At 47.7% G+C, this 21,550-nt stretch overlaps 1 protein-coding gene across 1 annotated transcript; it reads left to right on the forward strand.

Annotated features, from left to right (window-relative positions):
* Window positions 1-1,008: 1,008 nt before the first annotated feature.
* LOC122392804 (43 kDa receptor-associated protein of the synapse homolog) lies at window positions 1,009-19,685 on the forward strand (the record flags this gene model as incomplete). The annotated part of the gene is made up of 5 exons (XM_043388080.1): window positions 1,009-1,516; window positions 5,901-5,999; window positions 6,661-6,852; window positions 17,459-17,661; window positions 18,091-19,685. Coding segments are annotated over 5 exons (1,189 nt in total), but the record flags the coding sequence as incomplete, so codon positions are not given.
* Window positions 19,686-21,550: the final 1,865 nt, after the last annotated feature.

Here is a 21,550-nt window from a genome sequence, read left to right on the forward strand (position 1 = left end):
GCGCCGCGCCGCGGGCGGACCACCGTTTAATCGTCTGTCACCGGCACGGGAGTGCCCCGCCGCCCGCCCAGCCCCGCCGGCGCCCCTCAGCCCTGGCGCAGCTGTCGCCACACCGGAGACGGCTATCAGCGGGAGATGGGTCGGTCGGGCCGCCGTCCTCGTTTGCGAGGAAATCCGGCGGCTCTGGGTGGCCGACCCGTATTGGCAGTCGCCCGGCTGAGTCGTTAAAGTGGCCGGTGTTTTCACGGTGTGAGGGTGGGCTCCGCGAGAAGGCGTGACCTGGGCACCGAGCAGCGTGACCGGCTCCAACACCGTGTCGGCGGGATGAGCCGGCTGTGGCGCAGGAGCAGCGGCAGCTCTGAGAATATTCGCGATACGTAGCGATCTGTTATCCTCGGTTAGTGAGCTGAGCTATGTACCTAATTGTATTCCTGTGCGCTTGAAGCACAATGCTCCAATACTATTAAATATATATTTGAGGTGCATATTCGGATGGACTAAAGAAGTTGTCAGGGAGATGACGTTCTCTCATCTCCTCCCTCGGCCGTCGATAGTTTCACCGCCACCTCTTCATCAGTTCTCACTCCATTATCATTTCCTTCGTCATTCAAACTGTCATCATGATGACAGCCTTCAACGAGCAGCATCATTCTAGTTCCATATTTATACATTCATTAATAATCTGTGGACAGGGTGACCTTTCAGTCTCAATTCGCGATCTCATCACGAAAGCCGTACGGCTAGCGCAGCGGTGTTCGTCTAACGCAGCTGTGTTCATGTTGACTAATGATGCTTTGCTTTGCTTCTGTCAAAGTAGGTAAGGTGTGTTCGCGCAGAGGCTTTTGTGCTCCAAAGCAGCTGTGTTCCTGTCGTCTAACCTAGCAATGCTTCTGTCCACTAACACAACTGTTCTGTCGTTATAACGTTGTGATTATGAAGTCACACAGCTGTGCTTTTGTCACGGGGATGTGTTTTCGTCCACTAACGCAGATGTGGTCCTGCCGACAGGGAACTGGTGGAGCTCGCCTTTCAGCAGCTGGACATCGCACACAGCATGGAGGACAATCTGCTGAGAGCCGAGGCCTACCTCAACCTGGCGCGGGGCAACGAGCGTATGGGCAGTCTGGACAGCGCGCTGCAGTATTGCCGCCACTCGCTGTACAGCCAGTGTGATCAGTCCCGTACCACCGGCCAGGTGCACCTCTGTCTGGGCAACATCTACGTCACCTACTCCAACTTCAGCAAGGCCATCGAACACTACGAGCTCGCGCTGAAAGTGGCGCGCAGTATACGAGACGTCGGCCTAGAACTGCTTATTTATGTCGGCATGGGTCAGGTGTTCAACGTGCTCAAGGACTACAACAAGGGTCTCCAGCTGGTGGCGAAGGCGTTCGAGCTGTCCAAGAGTTTCCAGATCTGTGATCTGAACATGCGGCACCAACGGCTGGCGCTGCTGCACCTGGTCACGCCGCTGAGGAAGCTAGGCAGGATGTCAGAGGCCTACGAGTGCTGTCAGGTGAGAGGAGAGTGCTGGAAACTTCGGGAGAAGTTAGGGGGTGGTGAGTGGGTGGGCGGTGGATGGGGTGGGAAGAGGGGAGGGACATGGCAGGTATAAAATAAATCAACCGCCGACGGCTGCATGTACGTTTAGAATGACTCACTTGAAAGGTTGAAACATAGGTTAGAAAGTGTCTGATATCATACGTGGTTCAGTACTGAGAAAGCTTCGGGCCTCTGCTCGTAAATTGCATTGCAAATTTTTGGCAAAACGTGGCCCTGCATGACGTTGCCGCTGTAAACGTTAGCTTTATGACGACATGACGCTTCTTTGTAATGCATTGTACCTGCTCCACTTTAAACCCACTGTTTTCAGCATAATTTTAAGTGGTCAGCAATGAAACATCCTAAACAATCGATTCCTCTAAAAAGTTAATTGTTTTCAAAACGGGCTTCGCTGAGGAAAACTAAATATTATAACCAAATATTTCGGCTTTATTGATCAGCCTTGTTCACTGGTTTGAAATACATTTTTCTCAAAAACATGACCTAAAAATTCAAATATTCATATCGTGCCGTCAGTGATGACGATCTTCTAGCTTACGAAAAACCGAACAAATGAATCGTGGTGAAACACATTTCAAGGCACACTGTAACAGGCAAACGCACACATGTTCCTATCTCAACGCAATGTCCCAAATAGGGCTGATGGTGACCTTTCCGACCCCCCTGTTCATTGACGAATTGTGCACCTTAATCTCCAGTGCCTCACGGATAGTCCTACGCTTCCAGTTTCTTTCAACTGCCAATGTTTTCGCGTCTCTTGGATTTATTGATTTGTTGCATGAGTAGGCATGCTGAGCTGTTGCTGACGTGTCTGTGCGGCCATGTTTTAAATCAGCCATGTGCTCCTTCATTCTGGTGCTCTTCAGCCATGTGCTCCTCCAAAACGGCCAGCTGTCGTTTCTTGATGTACGTGTTAGCAGGAGCGGTACAGGTGGTCTGCACACCGCTGTCTACAGAAAACCAACTGCCAGCGACGCATACATCAGAAACAACTCAAACCACCCAGAAATGATGAAAGTGGGGGTCATCAAGAATCTAGTCCGGCGAGCAGAGAAAATTTCAAGTACCAAACAAGCAGAAGCCAAAGAGAAAGAACATCTGAAGACTGTTTTCAGACAACACGGCTATCCTAGCCACGTGATAAAAAAGGGCTTCGATGTGCGAAACCAACAAAAAGATGACACAGACCAGGATACAGTAAATCAAAATGAGGTCACCCGCACAACATACATTTCGCTTCCATACGTAAAGGGGTTAAGTGAGCCCATAGCAAGACTTTTGAAGCAGCACCACATCAAAACGGGACACAAGTCAAGATCACTTCGAGACCATTTAATGCAGGTGAAGGACAAAGTGCCACCTGAGATGAAAAAAGGCACCGTCTATCAGATCAGATGTGAGTGCGGTGAGTCCTACATAGGAGAAAGTGGACGTCCAAAATCAACCAGAATGAAGGAGCACATGGCTGATTTAAAACATGGCCGCACAGACACGTCAGCAACAGCTCAGCATGCCTACTCATGCAACAAATCAATAAATCCAAGAGACGCGAAAACATTGGCAGTTGAAAGAAACTGGAAGCGTAGGACTATCCGTGAGGCACTGGAGATTAAGGTGCACAATTCGTCAATGAACAGGGGGGTCGGAAAGGTCACCATCAGCCCTATTTGGGACATTGCGTTGAGATAGGAACATGTGTGCGTTTGCCTGTTACAGTGTGCCTTGAAATGTGTTTCACCACGATTCATTTGTTCGGTTTTTCGTAAGCTAGAAGATCGTCATCACTGACGGCACGATATGAATATTTGAATTTTTAGGTCATGTTTTTGAGAAAAATGTATTTCAAACCAGTGAACAAGGCTGATCAATAAAGCCGAAATATTTGGTTATAATATTTAGTTTTCCTCAGCGAAGCCCGTTTTGAAAACAATTAACTTTTTAGATATTTATTAACCTGAGGAAAAGAATAATGACGCTTCGGCAAATCGATTCCTCGTCATTTCATCCCTCGGTATCGCCCACGCACCACGTTACCAATAGATCCTCGTTCTCGAGCTAATATATAGTTCCTGCCGCTGCCAATAGATGTCTCTGTCAGTATGGCGCCTGCAGCATGCTGTGCCGCAGGGCTCGACTGGCGGCGCGGGCGCCTGACGCATGCTGCTCCGCAGTGCTCGTTCGGTACCGCGGGCGCCCGAATCTGATGCGTGCTATTCCGCATCGCAGTTTATTCTGAATCAGCACCTTCTCCGCTCATGGTTCACGAAACGGTTCATGGGCTTCATGAAACATTGAGCACCCCACGCACTGTACTTACCGAAGCGCATGCCTGAGGTCAGAATTAACACACCAATTTCATAGCACCAACTAATAATACTGACGTTCACCGCAGTTCAAAAGCTCCTTATTTCACTGTCGCTAATTAATCACAGCGCTCGAGTGACGTGTGTGGCGCTGGAATTGGCCGTTGGTAGACATGTGGTGGCTCTTGCGGTGGGTTATTGGCTCGACAGTGGCCTCTCTAGTCTGATGAACGTGCCACCTACATCACTCGACCGTCACACACAGACACACAGAAGTGCGCGCGCACACACGTAAGACCAATAAGGCTGGAACGATTGCTTTTTGCTGTAGAAACTTGTAGCCAGCGGCGAAATTCGAACCTGACTGAATGCGCTACTCTTTCTGTGGGCTTAATTTGAGGAAATATAAAAAGCATTTTGACCAGTAGTTCTCAACAGTAGTGACTGAACGACAGCTTTGTGTTTTTATGTGTTTTTATTTATTTAACTGATATCATCGAACTCAATGTCACTAACAGAAAGTTAGCTCAAAGGTCTCCACCATCTACATAGCACACAGCGCTGTCACGGCGCGGCCCTTTCCATTCGTTGACCTCGCTCTGGTGCTGACACTGCCCATCTCAGAACGATAGCCGAACACGCCTCTCGCTTCGGAGAAGGAGAGCAAAACCTTATCGATTCCCACACCCAACTTTGCCACGATGAGAAGAAGTCTGTTCGCTGCGCTTACCAACCAAAGTATCTATCGGCGGAACAAAGGCGGCTCGGACGCGGCCGGACAAAGACCTTTCCGCGGCGCTCCAGTGAGACTGATCCTGCTGCTGGGCTCGGTCAAACAGACAGAGTCTCATCAGTGCGGCCCGACAGAAGCCATGTCGGCGACAGTGGCGGCCAGCCGCGCCCGGAGGCCACAGTTCATGTAATATGCAGTCGGCGCGCCCGGCTGCCGACCGCAGGCCGCTGCAGGCCCCGCTGACCGATGGCAGGCCAGTATCTACGTGATCCGACCCCGGCACAGACGCGTTAGAGTGAGTCGTATCTTGGCCTTCTGTCAGCCGGCGGGAGTCCGCGGGATAAACAGGTCACGTAAATTTGCCGGCACGGGGCGTGGGTGGGTCGTTTAACAAATGCCGGGCTGTTAAACCCGCAGCGCCTACGATGGTATCTTTTTCGACGAAAAAGGCGGCATGTTTGCTGAAGGATATTTACCTCTTGAAAAGTAGACGATTTAAAACTCCCGAAAAAGCGATGCTGCGTAAAGTAGCCGCTGAAACTTCAGCATATCGAAGTAGATGGATAGAACACCAAGGCAACGACAAATGTAGTCACTAAGACCTCCCCAGCTTCACTTTTAACTGAGCTCCGTCTTGCAATGTGTACGTATTTGAAGGTGCGGTTTTTTCGGCTCGGCCCAGCCTTTATCGACTGTCGGACGCAGCTGTTGGCGCCGGATAGGGCAGGCCAGTGCGCCGATTTCCGCTGCTCTGAACAGTGTGTCAATACCGGCCTCGGCAGCCGTGGAGACGCAACTGAGCGAGAGAGCGAGGCCGACTGACCCCAACAGGGTGTTACCGGAGAGACGGCTGTGCCGGGCAAAGACGGATGGGGAGAGTTCCGGTAGAGGGGATGGTGCAAGGGCGGGGTTCAGCTACAGCACAGATCCAGGGTGTCGTGCTTGGAGAAGGTAGTTTTAGCTCAGATAATGTTTTATTCGCTGTTACTGTTGGTATAAGTTCTCTTCCACCATCTTTAGACCCATGATAGAGAACTTAAAGCAAGACTGACGACAGGGTATTTTCAACAACAAAAACAAATGTTTACAATAAACTGCATAACATTGGAAGAGAGAGAGAGAGAGAGAGAGAGAGAGAGAGAGAGAGAGAGAGAGAGAGAGAGAGAGAGAGAGGGAGAGAGAGAGAGGAGAAGGAGAGAGAGAGAGATAGAGAGAGAGAGAGGGAGGGAGGAAGAGAGAGGGAGAGAGATGAGACAAAACACCTGTTTCGTTTCTAAATTCTCTTTCTCACTCTGTTTCAGGACGCGCTGCGGATGGCACTAGAGGCAGGAGACCGGCCACTAAACGCCCGAGGTCTCTGCGCCATGGGTGATATCCTCAGACAGAAGAGCGACGGACAGGTGAGGAGAGTCAGACCACAGGCGGTACATGAATCTAAACCACGACTAGACTTTATTCGTTTCTAGACTCCAGTCATGGTTTGTATTTACGAGCAGGCAGTGGCGAGGTAAGGTTTGGTGAGACAGGATCAAGCGTTCCCATCTAAAAGGTCGTGTCGTTCCTTCAATCGTTGTTCGTCCACTCGGTTCGGATGTAGTTCATTTTCCTACGCATGATAACTTCTTCGTAAAACAGTTTAACTCAATCATATGCCATGTGATCTCGCCTGACTTCCAGTTTCTTTCGAGAAAGAACCTCTATAATTTCGCCCCCCTCGTGTTTGACCTTGGATGACCAGCGAGTCTACCAGCGATTCTATAGGTCTACTACGACCACAACTATGACCTCATTTCATGGACTTTGACCACAGACTTTTGTCCACTTTTGTAGACCTTTGCATTGGTCTACAGAGGTCTAGACCTCTGAGCTATTTGGACCTGCCCAGTGTTCATGCATGAAGGCAACGTCTAACGCTGCCCTCGCCCCTCAGTTTCACTCAGTCAACTCAATGCACAAAGTCAGTCAACTGGTGGCACCCTTTCTCTCGTGTATTTATGCTTTGCTCTCTTACCACTCCCCTCAGCTGACCAATATCTACCTCATTTTACCTCTGCCTTCCAGCGCGCCTACCGGCGGTACGAGGCGGCGCTTCAGATGTTGACAGATATGGAAGACGCGTTCGGACGAGTTCTGGCATTAGACGGCATGGCCAAGTCCATCAGTCTGCTCTGTCGTCAGAAGAAGGTGTGCGACTGCAAACCACTGGAGGCATACACCAGGCTGCTGGATGCCGTTACCAACTGTGGCAGCAAGGTACGAGAGAGAGAGAGAGAGAGAGAGAGAGAGAGAGAGAGAGAGAGAGAGAGAGAGAGAGAGAGAGAGAGAGAGAGAGAGAGGGGGAGAAGGGGAAAGCAAGCGGGGGAGAGATGCACAAGAATGAGGGAAGGAGGAAGGGAGAGTGAGAGTCGGGAGGAGAGAGACACGAACATAACGCATTCCTTTCTGATTCAATAATGCTAGAGAGGTTAAGAAAGAGATAAATTCCTGGTTAAAAGGATTACTAACTAATGTGGCTGAGCTGAGAATAAGATTTCCGCTTTTTCCAGTAGTGTAATACGCCGAACGTTGGTGCTGCTCACAATAGGCAGTCGGAATAAAATAAAGTGAAAGTAAAGTTAGACACGAAACGTCTTTGCATAACTATGATCAACAATTTGCATCCGGTTCCGATTAAAGGGACCCTCCCACCTTCAAAAAAGTTAATGAATTGGCATAAAAGTGATGTAGCGTGAATCACAAAGAGCGAAAATGAACATCTACCAAATTTTACCGGAAAATATTCACCCGTTTTCGAGATATAAGACTTTTATTTTTGTTTACTTTTTGGGAAATCCGCTGTTTCTATGACGTCACATAAAGGTTTTCTTTACGTCGGCATTTGGAAGCAATAGTTTGGTATCAAAGTGCGACAAATATTGCGCGAATGATGCGTTTATCTTATCAAGGTCAATATATGATGGCCAATAAAGGATTCCAGACAATTCTTATGGCATTTCTTCGTATCGCAATTCTTCGTCTGCAAATCTTCGTCAGGGCATTTATTCGTACCTATCGCATTACTTTGTCTCGCACCAGGGTATATGAAAATCGGCTCGCATTTCTTCTTCAACGCAAATATATGCAAGAGTAAGCATTGAGGGACAAATAAATGCACCGACGAAGATTTGTAGACGAAGAAATGCGGACGAAAAATTGTGCTACGAAGAAATGTCATGCGAGGATTCGTTCGGGTACCATGACATTATTTCAAAGTCAAGGTTCACAGCTGATCTGCTAAATCAAGCCAAGAATCCAAACTATCAAAAAACTATAAATATTTGTTTGTCTGTCACAGAGGTCTCAAGCAATATAAGGTTGACATATGTTGAATCAAAAATCTACTGCCACAACTCACATCTCCTGCCTTAGTTTATCATTGTTGTTTTAACTTTTAACTTGCTTTCAAGAGAAACAGAAGCCAGTATCTGATATTACTTCAGATGATTGTTTCAAGATCTGAGTTCAAATGGAAATAAAAGCAAGATCAAGATGAAACAGGGATTATTGCTGTTAAAGTAGTTTGGCCATGATACAACAAGCACATAAATCATTAGCCAAATCAAATACTGGTTGGTTTGTCAAGATGTTTGTTGTCTGTCGTCTGTCGAGCTGCCATGAACACTGAACGCTCTCACTCTTACTTTAAAGAGAGTAGTTTAAGTTGAATGGTAGTGAGCTGTAATTAGACAAAGCAGCTATTCAGTGCTCACATCAAGCCAGGCTAGGAAATGGCATCAACTGTGGTGGGAGGAAGCAGGTTCGGCAGCCCTATGTTGTAAACTTCTGTTATGTCTTGTGTTTGATCAACTGATGTTTTCTGCTCTGTTTTGTGCAGTGATAGTAGCAGGTAACTGCATGCTTGTCAAATTATGTGAATAAACGAATTCATAACATTGCATTTTTCTCTCCATGCAAGGAACAAGTAAGATGTTGTAGAAAATGTAATAGAGGGCTGCATTGCTGATTTTGCACTTTATCGGAGCTTTATTTAGAATTGCTTTCCTGAAAGCTACACACAGGCCACAGTGCTGAAATTCACAATGTCATAGCTTTTGGCAGAAAAAAGAAAAGACTTACCTAGGTAAAATTGGCTGAAAGTATGGCAGAGCAGGTCTTGATGCGTATGCCCATCCGTGTGCTTGCCGAAGCCGAACTGACTGCAACACATTTAACTCTGACCCACCATGGTGGCTGGCATATCCTGAACTTTCACCACTCTAAACAAGACAAATTTCAGCCCTCAGCATTGTATTAAAACACTGTACAAAACACTCAAAATTTGTTTCAGTGCCATCCACGGACAACATCAGTCGCCATTCACCAGGCCAGTAAAAACAGAATAGATAATAGCTTCAAACCCATGTAGTCAGAGTTACTAGGTCTGCACCTCAAAACAAAATCCAGGTGACATTCACCACGCCAGTAAAAAACAGGTACTTAGGTAACGTAACAGCTTCAAATCTGGTAACATGTTGGTCGGACTTTACACTACCATATTTACATGGAATAATATGATACCAAACAATAGTGCAACCATTCTGGACAACAAAAGTGTATGATAAAATTAATTTAGAATACTCTGGCAGCATGATTTACGAGCACAGGCAGGTGTTACCTACCAGCCTTCTCAATGCTCGTAAAACCAACATTGTAGTTTTGATTTTACCTTACATGATAACACACTTGGCTGCAATGGCACATTTAATTTAATACTGTGAAAAGACCAGTTATAACCACTTCACAAGCACAATTGCACCTCATGCCGACATCCTTTTCCAAAGACAGTCAGCAGCGTCTTTCGTCAAAACTGGAAGATAAATCCTTTCAACTGTTAACATCAAAAATATTTCTTCATGGTGTGACTGTGATTTCCATATGGAAACCTTGCAGGAAAAGAATTAATGTCAATTGTCAGCTCCTCAAATTTCTTTGGACTTTAACTTGCAGTACCATATCCAGTTTGCTTTGACATTTTGTTTTTTATTCCATGTTGAAGTTGAACACCAAGCTTGAGCTCCAGATATAGCAGGCAGCTTGATCATCTTCGGCCTTGGTATAATATCAGTCCAAGTTCCAGTGGTGGGTATCTTGTAATATTCAAATTAAAATGAAAAGCAGTAGGCTTTCTCAGCGCCGACGACGGATTTCACGTTGATAAAAAAGGGAGCTCAAGGTCAGCAAAACTCGGGTTCAAGGAATGGCGGGCGTTGAAATGACTGCTGACGTCATCAAAAAACCGCTAGGGACTAAGCTGGTCCCACCCTGCAAGTAAAGGGAAGAAATTTCTTGAACACCATAAAGCTGCGGGGGTTGCGACCAGGATAAATGGTGGTTTCTGAGCCTGGCCGCAAACTTGGCTATCTCAACTCAAAACTAATGTTAAGGTGGGATGGTCCCTTTAATATTTATGCACGAGGGCAACAGAGCTTTAGCAAAGATTGGTAACATCTTTATGAAATGTAATGAAAACGTCATACTCTGCACATACAAACTGCTAATGTCAATTTACTAGCGAAAGCCGGCCCAACTTCTGCCGAACACAACTTCCCCGGATGTTCTGTCTGCGGCTCAGAGGCACACAAATTACTTCTCAACTTCACTGTGTCAGCCGGGCGGTGCGACTGGCTCTGAAGATGAGTTAGACGTGCAAAATTTCTCAGCGAGAAGTTCGCGGCCGGGCTTGCCACTGGTGAAGTTCACCTAATACGATCCCATCAACGGCGCCCAGCTACATGACATAACAAAGATATGCCGTGGGGGCGTGAGGACGTCACTGGGACGTGCCGTGGGGACGTGAGGACGTAATGGGGACGTGTCGTGGGACGTGACAGAGCCTTGATGTGAGGAGAGGCACGTTATGGCGACCCCGAAAACCGACTCTCGAGATCGGCTCAGCTTCATGTCTGCAGAGTAGGAGGTCGGTTTCGGCAAACGATGCCCCCGGGCTTTCCTGCGCCTCTTTGGCGAGCACTTCTCGTCAAAACTGCTCGCCGCTCTCAGCGATCAATTGCCAAACCCATCGAGATGAACGTTTTCATTCCAGGCAATGACCTATGCTATCACAAAATTATGGCTCGATCAGGAGAGGTGAACTTCACAGAACGGTTTTGTTCTTTAAGCTTAGGAAAGAAGTATAGCCAGGGGCGGCGCCACGGGTTTTCGATAGGGGGGGACGGGGACTGTAGCTGTCCGAAAATCCCATAAGTAGATACTGATCGTGTATGCAAAAAGAAAAACGAGGCACGTAACGCCGCGAAACTTGGCAAAGCCCAAAACACATCGAATGGTGCATCCCGTTTCCAAACTTATCCTAGGACACCTAAGATCGATCACCTTTTCAAGCATCCTTGCCTCTAAATCAAAATTTGCAATCTTGCCAACTCAAAGCTGGTTTCCTACAAGCTGCGAATTGCTTAGGGATACTGGCCGCGTGGCCGAGTGGATTGGGTGTCCGGCTGAAAATCCGGAGGCGGGAAGTTCGCGACCGGCCGGTCAGTGTCGAGTAGCAGTGCCAACTATTCTTACGTTTCGTACTTTCAAATTTTCGATCTTACGTCTGGTCAGCTTCATGGCTTCACCATCATATAGTCATGGAGGAAAAGTGGGAATGTCTTCTGCTCTGACAAGTGCGCCAAAACTGCAATATAATTTCAGAATCATGACATCACCACCTGATCCATATGCAACGGGCAGGGTGCAGCTAATGGCTAGCCGTCAGTGGTCATGTCATTGGTGGTCACTCAAAAGGTCATGCTAGGTCATGGAAGGTCACCAGCCGTTATTTGATCACACTTTCTGATGGATTTTACTTACCAAGAGCTTCGCGGGAAAAACGAGGGCATGCCGCATGCACCGTTGAAAAAGAATTGAGTGAAAGGGTCTCAGGTCCGGCGGCCTCTGCAGGTGAAATGCCCCAGGGTAGGATTCCGGTCCTTGTTGATTAACTTCGTCAAAAATGGCAGTAGAGCTGTGATGTCGGCACCATTGTGTTCGTCATGATCGAGCTGGCACGACCTGCATCGTTCTCATATTCACCCTCCAATCGTAACAACACTGAAAACACTTCACTGAAAACAAGTTGAAAGAACGTAATGCAAAAGTATCTTAAAATATTCCACTCTTAGGTTTTTTGGGTATTAGGGTAAACTGGCTTAGAGGCGAAGCAGAACGTCTGGTTCATGAAGAACACACACAGTGTTTCACATAGACCGAAGACACGTGCTGCTTCTTCGCGTGCAGTCTTGGCGGCCCCAGGGGACTTCAACTCGACCAACACCGGTTCTTCTTCGTTCTCCCTAGTCACGTGATATTACGTCACACAAAGCGCGCGAAAGATAAACCCTTTGAAGGTTTTGCACGAACTAGCATCGGGTTTAAGAAGAAGGGGTTGTGGTTTGATCAGTGTAATGGCTTTCATCAAGACCACGCCCGCGGTACCACGTTCTAGCGTCCACCGGAAGCGATCGCCATTTTTCGATCGCGTTGGATCACGCTTTGTGCAGTGACGAGCGGCTGGTGCAAGATTGCGTGAATGGCAAGTAGGATCGAATATTGAAGAACTGAAATAAGGTTAATTTTTGGCTTGTCAAGTGTTGTGTATTATCTATATTACTTGTGATTGACAATGATAAGCAATATCACAACGCTCTTCAAATGCATGGATGAATGCATTGGATGAAGAAAATTCACATGCAAGACCAATCAATGCAGTAAGTATTTATATGTTGTATAAATGCCCCATTGCTTAAATTATGCATGTGGTATTTAGACAAATCTACCAAATGAAGATAAATCAGGAATAGAATCAGCTTGCCATTTTGGGGTCAACTGATTTAGGCATAAACTTGGCTGATTTTAATAAACATAGGTATGCTCTTGCTGATTAGTGCAATATTTTATCTATGTAGCTGCACTTTATACGTTAAGTGCATTATTTTATTTTTGGAGTGGGCTCATGGTTTCTGAAGTCAATCTAAGTTTCTTTACTCCCTGCCTGTTGAATAACGCATCCGCCCGACTCTTCATTCTAGGGGACGAGGCCATCCCGCTCTGATTGAGGCCCTGGAGTCTGAGGAGAGCGTCCTGGCGCGCGGAGACGTCGACATCGTCGAAAACGCTGGCTTGAAGCTGGTGGTGGAAGGAGAAACTGTATGTGATTTGGGAGAATGCGATATCGCCACCCGGCTGCTGACATGGGCGATAGCGCATACTGTGTTTGGGAAAACATCCACTTGCTAAAGCTAAAAATGTGTTAATATTTGTACAGAAAGCAGCCCTGAGCGTGAAGGAATCAACCTGAATAATTAAACATGCCCGAAAGGCTCTGGAGTTCTTTGGCTTGGATGTGTAAGGCAAGTGATACGACGGAGGGGAAAGAGTTCCTGCAGGCTGATTGCGGGCTGATCGCAGGCTGAATGCGGGCTGGTTGCGGCCGCTGATCGCATGGGCTGGTTGCGGGCTGGTTGTTCCCATGACTGGAGACTTGCAGGCTGATTGCTCAGAGTAAAGAGGAAGGTAATACATTTTAAGGTGTATCAAATACTGTGTTTGCGCAGCAGATGTGACGGCGCAGGTCGATAGCCATGCATGGGAGGTTCAATAGGCGAATAAACGGGGATTTTACGGTATTGCAATAGAACTGAAAGGGTTCTACAACCGATATTCAGAACACAGGGTGGTTTCCCTATAAACCTCAGGGACCTCTTCACAGACCCTTTGGGGTTCTTATCTAGGTGCTAAGAACGCTCTTATTATAAACCCTAAACCTCATAAGAGTCTTTGGAAGAATCGTGTGGATTCTTTTGATGAGAATGCAAAGCCGTCTACGTGAAGAACCATGGAGGTTCTGAAAAACGGTGGCATAACATTTTACCCCACAGGGGTCTAAATACCCCTGTACGTTCTTAACGTTCTTCCAAAGTGTTTTCAGTGTTTGGAAGAACGTTAAGAACGTACAGGGGTATTTAGACCCCTGTGGGGTAAAATGTTATGCCACCGTTTTTCAGAACCTCCATGGTTCTTCACGTAGACGGCTTTGCATTCTCATCAAAAGAATCCACACGATTCTTCCAAAGACTCTTATGAGGTTTAGGGTTTATAATAAGAGCGTTCTTAGCACCTAGATAAGAACCCCAAAGGGTCTGTGAAGAGGTCCCTGAGGTTTATAGGGAAACCACCCTGTGTTCTGAATATCGGTTGTAGAACCCTTTCAGTTCTATTGCAATACCGTAAAATCCCCGTTTATTCGCCTATTGAACCTCCCATGCATGGCTATCGACCTGCGCCGTCACATCTGCTGCGCAAACACAGTATTTGATACACCTTAAAATGTATTACCTTCCTCTTTACTCTGAGCAATCAGCCTGCAAGTCTCCAGTCATGGGAACAACCAGCCCGCAACCAGCCCATGCGATCAGCGGCCGCAACCAGCCCGCATTCAGCCTGCGATCAGCCCGCAATCAGCCTGCAGGAACTCTTTCCCCTCCGTCGTATCACTTGCCTTACACATCCAAGCCAAAGAACTCCAGAGCCTTTCGGGCATGTTTAATTATTCAGGTTGATTCCTTCACGCTCAGGGCTGCTTTCTGTACAAATATTAACACATTTTTAGCTTTAGCAAGTGGATGTTTTCCCAAACACAGTATGCGCTATCGCCCATGTCAGCAGCCGGGTGGCGATATCGCATTCTCCCAAATCACATACAGTTTCTCCTTCCACCACCAGCTTCAAGCCAGCGTTTTCGACGATGTCGACGTCTCCGCGCGCCAGGACGCTCTCCTCAGACTCCAGGGCCTCAATCAGAGCGGGATGGCCTCGTCCCCTAGAATGAAGAGTCGGGCGGATGCGTTATTCAACAGGCAGGGAGTAAAGAAACTTAGATTGACTTCAGAAACCATGAGCCCACTCCAAAAATAAAATAATGCACTTAACGTATAAAGTGCAGCTACATAGATAAAATATTGCACTAATCAGCAAGAGCATACCTATGTTTATTAAAATCAGCCAAGTTTATGCCTAAATCAGTTGACCCCAAAATGGCAAGCTGATTCTATTCCTGATTTATCTTCATTTGGTAGATTTGTCTAAATACCACATGCATAATTTAAGCAATGGGGCATTTATACAACATATAAATACTTACTGCATTGATTGGTCTTGCATGTGAATTTTCTTCATCCAATGCATTCATCCATGCATTTGAAGAGCGTTGTGATATTGCTTATCATTGTCAATCACAAGTAATATAGATAATACACAACACTTGACAAGCCAAAAATTAACCTTATTTCAGTTCTTCAATATTCGATCCTACTTGCCATTCACGCAATCTTGCACCAGCCGCTCGTCACTGCACAAAGCGTGATCCAACGCGATCGAAAAATGGCGATCGCTTCCGGTGGACGCTAGAACGTGGTACCGCGGGCGTGGTCTTGATGAAAGCCATTACACTGATCAAACCACAACCCCTTCTTCTTAAACCCGATGCTAGTTCGTGCAAAACCTTCAAAGGGTTTATCTTTCGCGCGCTTTGTGTGACGTAATATCACGTGACTAGGGAGAACGAAGAAGAACCGGTGTTGGTCGAGTTGAAGTCCCCTGGGGCCGCCAAGACTGCACGCGAAGAAGCAGCACGTGTCTTCGGTCTATGTGAAACACTGTGTGTGTTCTTCATGAACCAGACGTTCTGCTTCGCCTCTAAGCCAGTTTACCCTAATACCCAAAAAACCTAAGAGTGGAATATTTTAAGATACTTTTGCATTACGTTCTTTCAACTTGTTTTCAGTGAACACAGCATGGGGATTGGCAAATGGCGGGGCACCCCCTTTGGGAGGTGATGAAGGTCTCTGGAAACTTCATCCCTCATCTCTTTAGCATTAGTGGCTCTCCTTATGGAACAGGTTTCTTGACTGGTCTGTTTCACCCCAGAATTCAAAGACTAGTCAAGGTAAAACCGAGCGCACCACAGTGAGCACAATTTGATAAGCTGGTGTATCTCAGTTTCCATGTAGAACCTTTCACGTATCACGTACCTAAAACACTTTCGTGCACTCATGCAAAAGCAACTGCCATGTTTCAACAGCTGGTAATGGCATTTTCACAGCCGCTGACGTAAGAAGGGGAGGGGAGGGGGGCTCGATTAGACCCCCAGCCGTTCGGCCGCCGACCGAACTTGTAGTTTTGCAGAAAAAAACGAGTGCTATCGAACCCCTTGACGAGAGGGAGCCGATGCTACCAATTATAAGGTCTTGGGCTACTGCGTGCTTTTTTGGTCCTGCCTGTGATCTATCCGAACACTTCTCCCCACAAGTGCTGGGGTTAAATGGCATAGATTTCAAATGGTTCCTGTGGTAGAACTGCCATGCTTGAATTTGACTAATTAGGAATGGAAAATATCCATATAGTAACGGAAATCTATGGAATTTCAGTTAACTTGGTTTTGTCGGCAATGGGGTCTGGCAGTGGGGTGGGGAGGTAATAACCCTGCCTGGCGCCCCAAAAAGGGGGGGCACGATCCCCGAGGCCCTGCCGATCACCTTATAGGCATCACAGCTCCACACCTTTTGCAGATGGCCAGGACCCCCTGCGATACATCCCAACAGCAATCTTTATTCAGAACCTGCCTTGATTAACCAACGATGCATTAAATGCGACGGATAACTTTACAATGCATTATTATCAACTATTGAACGGGCCTCGCCGATAGGTGGGTACTGTACCCCCCTAACTTTCGATAGCGGGGGACCTGTCCCCCCCGTCCCCCCCCCCCCCGGTGGCGCCGCCCATGAGTATAGCCTGTTGGTATATTTCATTTGAATTAACATACGGCACTCGCAGTTGTGAATAAAAGGTTAAGCATTTCACATTCATAAACGGTTCAGAAAAGCGTCTGAACTTTTATCAGACATGTAATGCCAAACTTCCACAAGTCCCAAAGCATAAGTTAAATACTTCCAAGCAATATCTCCCAAAAATGTGTAACAATGTTAAAATAAACGGTGCAAAATTGTAACAGCACGGAAGGAGGATTTACGTGTTGGGTGCATTACCTTCTCATGCATAATGCACCAACGACGTGTTCAGTACGCTGAACTGTACTTGCGCCCGCTGTGGCGTATATGGTCGTCCGCCCGGTCTATAACTATTGGCCAGAACAACATATTTAGCTTATGAGGGGCAGCTGTTAGAGACGAGACGTTGAATTTCATTATCATTATCATAATCATATCTCTAAAGTACTAATTTAACAGCCTGTTAGCGCCTGGACATACCTACGCGGTGTCAGATATCTAATTAATAGAAACACACTCTCACAAACCCCTGAAAGGCAGACATTTGCCGAATTTCAGATCCAGTAATGTCATGATGATTTGATTTGTTGTTCGCTCGTAAATCAGCCCACCAATCACGATGATATAAATCACATGTTCAATACAAGCCAGGAATGGGCTACAGCTGAGCCCCTGTTCACGATTGATGTTGATGTGGGAAATTTCGACAAGCATACAACCAAATTAGACCCTGGCTATTTGCTGTCCCGCTATTCATGCATATGTACAATGGCTATTTTTGTACTTTTCACTTATTTATAAAATTGGAACGTTTGTCCCTGACTGGTCCCCTCCCCCCAATGTCCCTTACTGTCACCCGCCGCCCCAACTGTCATTCTTACTGCCCTGACTGACCTCCTGCCGTCTCTAACCGCCTTCTTCCCACCTGCCCTCAGCTGCTGGCTGCTGCTGAGGAACACCCAACAGCACCTGTCGGGCACCAGCCCACCGTTTCTAACCATTTCTAACCACCCCCTAATCTCCTGCCCCAGCTGCTGCTAAGGAACACCCATCAGCACCTGTCGGGCATCTACGCGGCGCTCGGCGACGACGAAAACGCCCGACTGCAGGAGCGCCTGGCCTCAGTACTTACAGAAGAGATGGAGCTGTACTGTGCCGTGTGTAACCAGCCGCTCGGGCAGGAGCCGGGAAACAGTCTGGAGGCGCTGCCCTGTTCACATATCTTCCACCAACAGTGAGTGGGAACGGGTGGATTCATCGGTCGATCTATTCACGTATCGTTCACATATCAGTAGGGCCAGGTAGACTCTTCTCGCAGGGGTCTAGCGATGCTTCAGTTCGATGTCAACTCAGAATATGTTGGACTTCAAAGTCAAACTTACATTGATGCCTTTCAGTATATTTTATGATACCAGAGGATAAGGATATTCGACCATCTATATTCCTTTTTATCACCATGTCATCGTCAACTGTCGTCATCTTTACCTGTTCCTCTCTTGTGACACTTCTCAAATATCAGCGCTGGATAAACTTCGGGCATGAATAAATCGAGAAAATATGGAAATATTTCACGGGCGTATTGTTTGCTGCCATAGCCGCCGACTTTCTCATGCAAATTCGCTTTCTCCAGAGTGAATAATCGAGCCGCTTTTCTCTCCCGCAGATGCGCTCGCGAGCTGCTCTCCAAGAGCGACAGGCGCAAGAAGAAGCGCATCTGTCCGCAGTGCCGGAAAACGGTCAACTCGCGGATGATGTTCGTGTGCTACGACGACGTGAAGTACGACGGCCACTACCCGGCCTTCCTGGCCAATAACACGACGCACGTGCAGACGCCCGACCACCCGTTGTGATATGGGCCGCCGAGCTCTGAGGTCGCGCCGGCGGGTCCGCGCGCGCCGCCGGCAGGCGCGCCGGCCGACGCGACGGCGCCGACGCCGCTGCCGGCGCCGGCCCGCTGCCTAATGGCGCGCGCCGTCACCGCCGAGGCGCTCGTGCAGGCGATGACGATGCTCTGGATACAGCGGCGTGACGCGTGACGCGGGTGACACAGTGTGACGCGCGCGACCGGTCTTGGCCGGCGCGGCGCTCAGGGACTCGGCACGGGACGGTGCGTCTGGCGGCGGACAGTGGGGTGGTTGTTGGGCTGTTGGCGGGTCGGTGGAGCCGCTCCCGGCGGCGGCACGGGGCTGGATGTTGACTGGTTGTTGTGGGCGGGTCGTGGAGCGCTGAGTGGCGGCGGAGGCGGCGGTGTCGCGGTCGCGGAGACAGCCGGTCTCTCCTGTTACACAGGGTAGAACTCCGCTTGTGTCTGTGACCTGGGCCGGACTCATCCTACCCAGGGTGACTCGCCGCAGGCACTGACCGCCGCTCAACCGAGCGTTCGGAAAGATGGGCGATTGGAAATGGAAATCATGAGCGTCGTTTGTAGGCAGAACGGCCCGGTGCTGCCTATTGTTGGTCTGTGCCAAAGGCTCTAATCTGAGAGCCTTGCAAAGGCATTTAATTGATGTCTTGACTACATCAGTTGGAAAATGTGGAAAGCAGCCTCATTTGTGAGGCAGCTCGGTCACGACTATCACAGTACACCTTGGCAGAATCGACGAATCGCATCTACCGAATATCACCAGTAAGAAAGGAGCAATACTTCCAATACCACGGCGCGTTTGGTGATGGCAGTTGGTTGCCTTTGTGCTTGATGAGCCCGAGGGGCATTGACTTGTTTCTGTGCATTTGTTACGGCAGCGCAGAGTGCGCTCACGGGTTTGCGGCGCGCACGGTGCGTCGGGTTTGCCTCTGCGCTCCGATTACCTGCTCAGAGCGCCCGGCCCCACATCTGTTGTTTGACGATCTTGCGTTTGGACTATTTTGCATAGGTGCTTTCTCGAAGGACTATGACAAACAAGTGTGCCAAGCGCGTGCACGCGCGTGCGTACGTGAGCGTACGCGTGCGTGCGCGCACCGCGCGCCTTCGGGTGGTCGGGACCGGCGGCAAAAGCGGCGCCCGGTCGGCGCGCTGCGCCCAGTGCGCCGGCCGCTGCTGCGCGGACCGCGCGTTCGCCAGACTGCCAACATGGTTGCTCATTCCCTTGCTAACTTTAAGCCTCATAGGTGTAGCTGTTGCTGTTGATGGTGGCGAGATAGCTGACGAGAACTGGTGCCGAGAACCCTGACTAAATTCACCCTCCACCGGCCGACCCACAAAGTAGGATTAACTTTTGTACATGGTGTTTGATATCTCTCGTAGCGGCTTCAGTTGATTCCAGGACCTAGTTTCATAAAACGAGTCCGTAACTTACGCCGGTTTTTGGTCTTGTATTGCAAGTGCATGTGAAGTGCTGACGATAGTTTGAATCGTTGAATTTATTTATCTTGCAAGTAAGAACAGAAGGAAGAAGGGGAAATAGATTTATCACTTCACATGCACTTGCAATACAAGACCAAAAACCGGCGTAAGTTACGGACTCGCTTTATGAAACGAGGCCCAGGTGACCGCTCGCCCCCGTTGCCCGGCCCCAGGACTGTTGTGACGCGGTGCCCCCAGCCCTGCTCTGCCCCATTGGGAGATTGTTTGCCGGCTGCGTTGGTGTGAAGTGTGACAGGTGACGAGGTGAAGTGAAGTCTGCGGTTTGTGTGAATCCGAGGGCGTTATCCGGGATTCGGCGATGGATTGGTGTGGAGCATGACAATGAAGGATATTTGGAGCTGTGTGAACATGGGAAACGTTTGATTTGCGAGTGGCTCGTGGTATGTGACATATGCTCTTCTTGCCTGTAATTTTTTATCGATATTATTGAAGTCCCACTGTCTTACCAACACTTAGCTTCGAATAAATAAGTTAAACTAAGAGACCGGGCCTTTGGTTGATACAATGGCGACTGATACGTAAGCGAGTATTTGTGAGATATTTGTAGAACCGACACGATTAACTTTCCTCCGATCAGCACCTTGCAGAAGGTATTGCATGAAATAGTGCATCTGTAAAGTACAATGATTCACAATTGAATTCGTCCTTAACTTGAAAAATGAGGTATCCAGACTAAAAAATTTAATTGCTGTTCGGAGAACAAATACTTATTCGACACTGGTAACTAGAGCACTTCATGGGCCGGATAAATCCGTTATCCACGGATAAATCCGCGGACCGGATAGGATTGGATTCTAAATTTGTTAAAAAAGAACGGATATGGGCGGGCCGGATTTGGGAATTGAAGGTTGAACCCGGATCAAAACGGATCAAAATTTTAACATTCAACATTGAAGTTAAAAATTAACCTAATGTGTTAAGCGGCAGCAGAGGTTTGATTAAAGTAATAGGCATCATTTTATGACACTCACTTGTCACAAGACTTGTATGGCTGTCTGGTCCCTTAGATTGAATTTGTTAGTCCAGTTTTGGGTGAAACCAGTTATTGGTGAAACGGATTATTACGGATATTTTTTGGAAGTTTGGCTGCAATACGGGCCATGGGTGGGCCGGATTCTGATATTCAAAGAAAGGCGGATAATGGGCGGATCTGGATATGACTTGCCGGATATGGGCCGGGCCGGATCCTAAAAAACCTATCCGTGAAGTGCTCTACTGGTAACTTCTCTACATTAAACTCTTCTCAATCTATTGGTCATTTTATTGAAGAATGGAATAAGACGGTATTGACATTAAGTATCAGCGTTAACTTTTCAATCAAACTTGTAGAATGCTATTAGTAGTGGATTACGCGTGCTACACTTATCGCTTAATGACTAATTAAATAGAGTAAAGTTTTAATGGGGTAATTTAGATCCACTCTCCTTCTAAATGTCTTCTCGCTTAAAGTCGTTTGGGGATTGATCATTAGAAGAGACAACCATGATCCATTCATCATCACCAAAGGACAGCACACTTAAAACTTGATACGAATGTTTATTAGCTTTAAAACCTGATACGAATGTCTATTAGCTATAAAATGCCAACACTGCCGGTGAACATTTTGCAGTGGCTTTGGGCAAAGTCAGAAAAACGTATCCTTACAGTGTCCCATCTTTATCAAAACGCAATGAACAAAGGAAAACGGAATGACCCTAGCTTAATTGAAGCCAACACCATTCAAAGAGTTGCGTGACATTTAACGTCAAAGGAGCATAGC

Source organism: Amphibalanus amphitrite, unplaced genomic scaffold, assembly GCF_019059575.1.
Source record: "Amphibalanus amphitrite isolate SeventyFive unplaced genomic scaffold, NRLGWU_Aamphi_draft 000502F_arrow, whole genome shotgun sequence".
Lineage (NCBI taxonomy): Eukaryota > Metazoa > Arthropoda > Thecostraca > Balanomorpha > Balanidae > Amphibalanus > Amphibalanus amphitrite.